We start from the raw sequence: 9529 nt of genomic DNA, 5'->3' as shown, positions 1-9529 counted from the left end.
TCCCTACATGTTCCCTTCCAACAAATCCAACCAAGAGAAACAGGCAATGACAAAAACAGCTGACGAGCTTGACTAACACAACATCATCCAGTCAAAACAAAAAGAAGACGGAAAATTGAGCCACGAAAGAAGAAGAAGAAGAAGAAAGATTTATATAATTTCAATAGAAAAAGGCAAGAAAATTAGAAGATGGAGATTATGGAGTGATGCAGTGGAAGTATGGGAAGTGGATGGGGGAGAGCAGCAAGTGTTAAAAATAAAACAATGAAATCACTCTTATTCCGGCACATCCACTCATCACACTGCTCTAGGCATTCATGCCATCCAGCTGTCCCTTTGGAGAGACACATCATCCTCATATAGAGCCGCGTCTGTGATATATAATAAATCTGAAGATGCTGTTGCGAGCCATTCATTAGGACGCACATAACAGTCTGTTCAATGTGACGCTACAGTGATTAGTGACTTCTGTTTCCTGTTGATACGTAGCTCCGGTGTTTTGGCGGTCAATTCTTTGTTAAAAGTGGCGTTCAACTTGTAGGCTAACTTGGTGGTTTTCAAAGTGACTGCCAGAAAATAAAAAATAAAAAAATCCAATCAACTGTATCCATAGAGTTTAGTTTTTTCTTTTGAGCTTGAAAGACGTTTTGTTCCTCAACTTGTGACCTGTGGTTTGTAAAAGTCACAAACCTTCACGACCCATGTCACTCTGGGAAACATGATGTGAGACGACCCAAAAAACAAATTTCTTGCAACCCATCTGAAGGTCGCGACCCAGTCTTTGGGAAACAATTGTCTAGAGAAGTATAACTACAAGGGTTCCCTTTTACATCAACCAGAAACTGATGAAGTTCCTTGGTTGATGAAAGAAACATCTTTCAAGCTCAAAGAAAAGTTCTAGTTGCTTACAACCAAACTCTATGGATATCATGACCTGGATGAATGAGAATCATGCCGTAATGATTGGATTTTTGAGATTCCCCTGATTGACCTCAACTGTCACCCTGCCCATCACCGTTCCAAATGAGAAGCAGTTGAGATCTTATCCTTAGTGCAATTCTGACCTCAAATTGTACCCATCTGTCCCTCTGACTGCACATCCAAACTTTGTCTTATCTGCTCATGGGCCTTTCAGTGGGGTGTGTGTATTTAATTTATAACTATAAACTTATTTCTTTACTTTGTGACAGTAGGAACTATTCGCTTACAGAACTGTTTCTCTTGTTCTTTCTTGTCAGTTCTCCCGTTTCCAAGGTTTTTTCTAACACCTCTTTTTAAAAGTGTTTGCTTGTGCGTAACTATAAACAGTTCAGGCAGAATACATTTCACCAGATGAACACTACAGAGAGAAAAAAAAGTGCTCCACACTGAGCTATTTTTTGATCTACTTGACTTGCAGATGATGTGTCGATGAGACTGGAGGCTAAATGTTTGTTCAGTCGACTGCATCTGTTGTTCCTCACTGCCTGCGATATAAAGTACAGTACTTTTGAAGGCACAGTTACAGTATCTGTCACCTTGTGTTAGCTGATCCAGAGTCTGAAAGCTGCCCTAACATGTGAAGACTGACACTGAGGGTTTCAGCTTGTCTCCTTCGTCTCCAACATCTTCTGACCAATGCGTTACAACTGCATTACCTTTTGCTGATCACCTGGTGTCAGTGTGTTAGAAAATCACCACTAAAATATATACATGGTTGGAGACAGGACACATTAGCTGTTAGCAAAAACAACAGAAACAGAGAACTGATTCTTAACTTTTTTTTAACAGGTTTTTTTTTCTACATTAGAGCACTTTTCCGACCAGTGGATCTCAAACAGTGACACGTAACATGTGAACTGGATGCTGCAGATTTGCCAACAAGCTGCACTGTCTATATTTTGGTTTGGTCAGCATGTATAAATGGGCTGTTATTTCCATGTTAGCAATGCGCTAATAATCAGTTAGCAGGAAGGTTACTTTTCTACCCTTTGGGCGATTGACTCAAATAGTTACCATAATTGTCTGTATTTTACTGCTGTTTATTTGTGAGTGATACGTTGTGCAGATTTAGAAACCATTAAGAAACGTCTCTTTTTTTTTACTTGCAGTACATTTTGATAACAGTGATATAGCGTGTGATATAGAAGCACAAAGTCAATGGTGGGAGTGTAGGGGGGGGCGAATGCAACAAGAGGAGATGATGAGAACAACATGCTTTTTTCTGTTTTTGTTTAGTTTAATATCAGAGTTTAAATGACCCTACCTTTACGGAGTTGTGATAAAGTGTGTCATTTAACATGGTGCCAGTCTCCCAGTTCTTTATCTTCATGAACCGTGGACATTTGGAAGGACTGCCATTCTGTTGTGTCTTCGTGGGGGAGATGCTGCCCTGCTGCGGTGGCTAAAAAATAAAAAATAATAATTTCACTCATTTCATACAGTTATTTCATCAATGGAAATGCAGTTCAAGTCAGAGAATTCTTATTCAAGTTGTCAATTTTTTTTTCGAATTTTCATACCTTGAACATTTAAATACATGTCTCTGAACAATATTTAACAGATTTAAATCGTCATATATCTCTTAGCTGAGTAATATTTCGTTTGAACATATTTCCAAAACTAACTCCAGGGTTCACCTCCTGGGCAAGATCAAATCCCAGTGGATTCACCATCCACAGGAAGGTTTAGGGGGGTTGGTACGGTGCAGTGTGATATTGGTGGCGATCATATGGACTGCTACCCCTGTGACCCGGTAACAGATAAGCGGATGAAAATTGATGGATGGATGGATGGATATTTCCAAAACTTAAAAATTTGTATTTGGAAATCTAATCCAATAACATCTGGACACAAGTTCTGCCACAAAAATGTTTTATAAATTTGTTTTGTAAATGACTAGCTAGAGTGGTGTAGTGTTAAGACCACACCTGTCACCAGAGGGCTTCAGGTTGGGTTGTTCAAAAATCTGCCAAATCACTATGCCGGCTATAGCTCTGAAGTTACAAAACCAAGGTGATTTTTTTTATTGTTTATTGTTTTTTCTCCTCTCTTTATTTTCAGCCCAGGGTAAAGATAATTGGCAGCAGCAGGTTGGGGGGGTGAGGAGGGGGTGCTAACTCTGGGCTGGTTGGGTTCAACCAATATCCCCTGATGAATGACTGCAATTTATCCCCACAGTCAACCGTATAAGTTCCCACAGAAAGGCACCGAGTGGTTGCTCCAGATCAAGAGTTAATCAATCCAATCTCTTGAAAGCTTTTTCGTCATCGGCACCACATTGTTGCCAGTACACTGGTGCTGATTCTGAACCACTGTATAACAATCATGGTCCATCCCAGGGAGTTGATTGTGTGTCCTCCAAAACAGCAGTGAGAGATGAGGGCCTTTGAATCAAATAAGACCCCGAACACACCGACACAGAAACTTAACAGCGCACTTCCTTCCTCATGCTCCAACAGTCGTTGTGTCTAGCTCGGATATGACACGTTGTCATGACGGAGGTTCAAGACGGAAGATGAAGATCAGTGTACCGTGAAGTGACTCTGAGTCAAAGAGACACGAGAAATCAGACGCAGACGATTTGTGCCTGACGGCGAAGAAAAGCAGAGCGACTGTGTGTTATTCAACGTTTGTTTTGTCGTTCACTGACCGGAAGCCGTGGCTCTGGCATTTACATTTACGTTTTTTCCTATAAACGCTACAAGCGCCATGCAGTGATCTGAACAACCGGTGAATGTCAGCCTACATCGCCTGTACTTAACCTACACTAATGCGCTGACGCCAATGTCACATCAGGATAAAAGGGTTTGTTTTTGCCCGTTAAAAATGTCTTTTAAGACCTCTCTTCGCTTTGACGAAGGAATACACAAGCATTGATTTTAGTAAAGATTACAGGTTTAACATCATTAAAATAAAGGGCAGCTACGACATGGCTACATGCTAATGTCCTTTCTCGACGTCCACAGATCGATTGACTTCAAATACACTAGAACATTGTATGTAGGATCAATACATGTAATATAGTATAGTTATATATTAATCAATCATTTCTGTTTATCTTTGCCTTTGTCAGTATTAACTATTTTTTAATTATTGCCAATAGGGGGCAGTGTTGTGTATCAAAATCTGCAAAATCCAAAAAAAGAAAAAAAATAATTATTTAAAGTCCAGAGAGTACAGTCTTTCAACCTATTACTGTACAGAATTAAAACTGCAGCTATAGCTGGTATAGAAAACTAATACAAATTTTGTTATCAAAGCAGTTCCTTTAGCAGGCACAAAACAGTACTTGGTATCATTTTTTAATTTGAATATAATCGCTAGAAATACTGCATGTACTGTGTGCAATATACTGTTTATGTATATATATATGTACACATATATATATATATATATATTCACGAAATGTCTCGCTGTCATCAATTAAACTGTGGATGTACTGGACGAGCACAGCCGTGGGGATAGAAATTACTGTGATTTTAACTAATTAGATGGAAGATAATTACACAGTAGAGTGTAATCAACGCAGTACTCCAGGAAAAAAAGTAAAACGTTTTTTACCATTTGCGCAGAAATTAGAAACATTTTCTACCTACAGGGTTGGGATTTTCTATCGTGGGTCGATTTTTTGTCTTTGTTTGTATTTACGTCGTCTTATTTTAAGAAATCATAGTTTTTCCATGTGAAATTATATCCAATAGGTGGCAGTATTGCAAATTAAAATAGATAAAATACAGAAGAAAAGGGTAAAAAAAAATGCAGTTATGCATTTCTTTTCTTCATTGAAGTTTGATTTACTTTTGCGTCCTTGTATTACTACCCCGATGCGGGGGCGGGGCGGGGGAAGGGGTATGTGCAATGGAGGCAACAGAACAATTGAATAGAGTGTTGTCTACCCTAATAAATTAGCAGGAACTCATCTCTTCTCTGAGCCGCCTTCTCCTTAAATCCAACCCACATCAGTTCCACCAGCAGCTGCACACACTAATTCAGCATCCTGGAATCTTTTCAGCCCCCCGCCCCCATCCAGTCCCATTAGCGTTCAACGTCACAGAGGCGTTCCATATGCAGATTACAATGCTTTCCCTGCCACAGACCTGTGACCAGACCCCGCTGCTGCCGAGCCATAAACCGGATTTAATCCAGCAGCAGCTTGCCACCGGAAGGAGGTGATGATATCTTAAGTCCAGGCTTTAGTAATAAGAGTAAAGCGATATTAGAAATATGCCAGCGAATTCAAACTTCTACTGAAGTGACAAAGGGAGTAAAAAGGAACCGTGGACGCAGAGCACAGCTACACAAGCCTTGTTTACAGCAAACACCCGGACCAGAGGCTGAGAGAATTTCACATTCTCCACAGATTCATTATTATTATTATCATCTTTCTAAGGTGGAATTTTCTCCTCTGTGTTCAGTATATCCTTACCTTGCCATTGTCAGTGTTGTTGGCCACCTGTGGCATGTTTTCCATCAGTCTGTCGTTATATGACACCAGCTGGGCCGATGTACCATTTCCCACGCCAAGTTCCCTGGAAGTGACAAACAGTTATCTGTCAGATGTGTAAGCTCGCAGCAGGTGCAAAAACTCCTTTTTTCATCTCGAGGATCAGAGCCGAACCAAGACATCAAGTGTTTTTTTTTCTCCTTTTGCAATAAACGATAATATTACCAGTTTCAGCTGTGTGTCTGTACATGGTAACAGCCGAGGGCAGCTGAGGTTATCAGCGTCTGACTGTTGCTGCAGAGAAGTTTCTAACATATGGTTGAGATTTTTCCCATCATAGCAAAGGCTGTAACTTTGATCGAAGACGTTTGTTTACTTTTGAATGAAGTGTAAACAGGATGTCAGACGTGTAGCTTATAGATTATATGACCCACCTTCAACTGACACTGACACTGATAATTATTTTTACAACATTTTAAACCCTTGCATCATACATTCAACTTTCAGTTCTTTAAAATTGTTTTAAGGCCCAAAACAATAATAATAAATAATTGATAATAATTCATTTAAAAAAAATGAATTTGTTGAAAGTAAAATTTAAATTTGACCAAAAATGGTTACATCAAAGGCAAGACTCCCACCAGAGTCGCACATGCCTATGATTGGCCCACAAATGAAACTGTTTCAGTTTGTCAACTCCAGTTAAGACTATTTCAAACTACTTGTCCAAAACTGATCTGAGCTTTTGAATAATTTTTTACCTCTTTTCCTACTGTACTGGTTTCACAGTATTCACACCACGGTGTATTTTTAGAGACACATTATTTTTCTTCATTATTACCAATACAACCTTGACGAATCGGTTGGTCGTCATGGTTACCGGTTCCGGTCGGTCATGTAAACAGTTACGAACAGTTACTTTGGAAACCACCAAAACCTCGGGAACCAAGTTGAACAAAGATACGTGGATGGGATTCAGATTCTTTTGTTTTTCCTTTTTTCTTCTTTTCTTTTTAAAAAACAAACCTAGTTACTCTCTTCTCATCTCCATACATTAATAAACCCGTGTGTATGATGTGAGGTTTGCATTTCGTCCTGAGAACTGAGAACGCCCCCATATCACACATCTTACCTTCCGCTGTCTTTCACACTAACCCCTCCTGCCCACCCCACACACCAGACACATTTGTGACAGGCACGTGTCGATGCTAATTGTAAATTCTTTGTTCCCTCCCTCTTTCTTTCACACTCTCTGTCACACTTAATCTCTTTATTGCTGCAATCAAATGCATATTCACCCCCACATCCACCCCTCCCAGATCTCAGGTGGACTTTAAACGCAGTTGAAAAAAAGAGCTTAGCTGTGTTTGTTGTATCTCGCCGACTGTGCAGTCAAAGTTTTTATCTCCACAACGCCGGCTGAGGCTGAGGACACATGAACTTGGGCTCAAAAGCTTCTACAGGATTTTAAAAAAAAAAAAATTCCACTTGCTCAAGCATGTGGACGACCTCTCAGAGACGTTGTATTTTCTTTTGTCTTTCCTCAGTCACATGTGCACCCTCACTACGCCCGATAATCACTCACGAAGGAGGGAGGAAAAGCACCGCAGTGGTCAAGAACAACATATTGATTCAGAGACCGGAGCCACAATTAGATTTCAATTGGCAGTGGGAGTTTTAACTCACGCTGTGACTAAAGACTCTGCTGCGGCACACAGACCCTTCAGAACTATTTTAATTTTAGAAATGTTATCCTTTTATCCAGCTGTGTATTAATAGAGTTGACTGTAACGGAACTGAGAAGCAAAAGCGTTAAAGCTGCTTACAATTGTAGCATTGTCGTCAACAAAATACAGTTGGTGCCACTAAGGGAGCAAATATATATTCAACGTTTGCTACGTCTGATTTTCAGAATGCAGTTTTATCTTGTCACGTGCTCAAAATAGCTTGACAAGTGCCCTGCAACATGCCTTGGTCCTTTTGAAGATACAAATGTTTGTGTGTAATAGGAATTGTGGCGTAAAAGGTTATAGATTAGTAGTCCTGCAGTCACAGTGTGTACAATGGTACTAGAATACTACTAGCGGTGCGTGCTAACTGTTACAGTTATCGTATCTGAGTCTTTTAGACTATATTTACACTATATATTTACTTTAAATGAGGTTTAAGATAGAGCGACAGTGGTGTTTGTATAATGGTTCAAACTTTTTGGATCTTTTGACCGGCAGGTCAGTTCAGTGTTAGTTGGATATAGAATGTCGAGCGAAATAATTTCAATAAAAATGTACAAAAATAAACCTTAACTTTGGGAGATTATTTAGCACTTGATGTCTACTGGCCATATCTGGCCCACGAGCCGTAGTTTAAATTAACTGACTTAATGAGGATCTAAGCTCTGATATTTGGTTCTGACAGTTACTAGTCAGTTTGATTGATTGATATGTGGTGATTGGTCAGATAATCGGTTCTTGGTTATTCAAGTGCCGTCGCTTAAATGGTAAATTGGTGAAGTGAACAAAGAACAAAAACACTTGGCACCAACAACATGGGAATCAATACTTCAGTATCTCATCACAAATTACCACGCCACTTGAATCGCTGCATCCCTTCTCCCAGCATTTCTCTGGCCTTCTCCGATGATCTCCCTTTTGCTGTTTTTGATGAGACGCAGCACCGGTTCAATCTCCCTCAACAGATCGTTGTTTTGCTCCAGACCGTTGCACAGGAGTGTTCCGCGGCCCCCGTCCCTCATCAGCAGGGGGTCCTGAACATGTATGCTTCCCCGCTGCAGGAGGGACTGTGTGATGGATGCAGAGGACAGATTTTCTATGGCGCGGAGTTGGTGATCCTTATTGGCCTGCTGCTGCTGCTGCCCAGGGCTAAATGGGCTGAGGGGGGAGCAGTGCTCGAAGGACTTTGAGGTTGGGAATGCAGGACGCGTGACTCTCACTGTACGGCGGCGGCCGTCTCCGCACAGGGTGGTTTCCAAGTGGGTGGTGAAGCCCTCCGGACCGCGGAGGATGAGCACAGCGTGGCTCTCGGGCAACACGTTCTTCAACGTCTCCAGGGCTCTTTCGTACGAAAGGTCCACCAGGGGCTTGTTGTTGACGGCCAGGACGATGTCACCTACCTGCACCAGTCCACACTCCTCTGCTGCGCCACCGCGGATGAGGTCTGACACAATGACAGGAGGCTTGGAGACCCTCTGCTTTACCAAGAAACCCAGACCACCGACCTTCCTCTTGAAAAGACGCACGGAGATAATGTTGGGCTGCAGCTGGCACACGGTCGCCTCTGACTCCTGCATGTTGCCTGTGAGCAAAGGTTTCTATCTGGAAGATGAGCGCTGCCCTCTGTATATATTCGTTTATATTTGTTAATTCACGGGGAATATTCTGAAATATAACAGACAAAGAAGTGAAGGTGGAAGTTGTGTTAGTCAGGTAGGAAATATTCTGTGGCATTTCTAAGGGTGGACTGATAACGCCATGTTAGACCATTACGTTTACATGAAGACAAATGTTTTCTTACATTTTTGTCTCACTGCTCATTCACCTCAAACGGACCAAACTGAACCTGGGAGTCATTCATAGATGGTGCATAAGAACAGGACAGATGTACTTTGCAAAAGCACAATCGTTCTGCCGGTTGCATTAGCAGGACCCAGGCAGAGGTGTAAGCAGTGCATTTACATATCTGCCTTACACACAGAAGGTCATGGGTTCGAAACGCCCAAAACGAACAACATACTTGGCGCCACCTTTTGCAGCAGATCTGGTGTCAACACTATTTTCCCAGTCTGGCATCAATGAAGTCCAAATTATTATGATTATCATATTGTATTAAACACGCACTATATCTATCAAATGTGATCAAAACCTCTCGTGGAAATGGTTATTCTAGTAAATCATACAAAAAGTGGGTTAATTTTCCAACAGACTGTTGTTTAGATAATTACTTAATAAGATAATTGTTTAGATTGTGTGTGTGTGTGTCTTGTCCTGCGCCAAACCCTTGTTTAGATAAGTAATTTAGCTTCATTGATGCCAAGTCATTAAGTAACCAGTTTTTGTCTACAGTTCATGATTGCTTCAAAATGACTTT

The 9529-nt window shown here is 41.0% G+C and overlaps 1 protein-coding gene across 2 annotated transcripts in view; it reads right to left on the bottom strand.

Annotated features, from left to right (window-relative positions):
* Positions 1 to 8748, bottom strand: part of nos1 (nitric oxide synthase 1 (neuronal)) — a 35160-nt gene extending 26412 nt beyond the window's left edge. The window contains exons 1-3 of one of the 2 annotated variants that reach the window (XM_025053280.1): positions 8008 to 8748; positions 5408 to 5510; positions 2246 to 2383 (exon numbers count right to left, since the gene is read on the bottom strand). In XM_025053280.1, the coding sequence (XP_024909048.1) occupies positions 2246 to 2383; positions 5408 to 5510; positions 8008 to 8732 (966 nt within the window). In that variant the 5' untranslated portion in view covers positions 8733 to 8748. The remainder of the gene's footprint in view (positions 1 to 2245; positions 2384 to 5407; positions 5511 to 8007) is intronic. The other variant, XM_025053279.1, reaches the window with a different exon arrangement.
* Between the last annotated feature and the right edge of the window lie 781 nt (positions 8749 to 9529).

Source organism: Cynoglossus semilaevis, chromosome Z (assembly GCF_000523025.1).
Source record: "Cynoglossus semilaevis isolate Cse_v1.0 chromosome Z, Cse_v1.0, whole genome shotgun sequence".
NCBI lineage: Eukaryota > Metazoa > Chordata > Actinopteri > Pleuronectiformes > Cynoglossidae > Cynoglossus > Cynoglossus semilaevis.
Note: the sequence above shows the minus strand (reverse complement) of the source record. Positions and strands in the feature narration are given on the sequence as shown.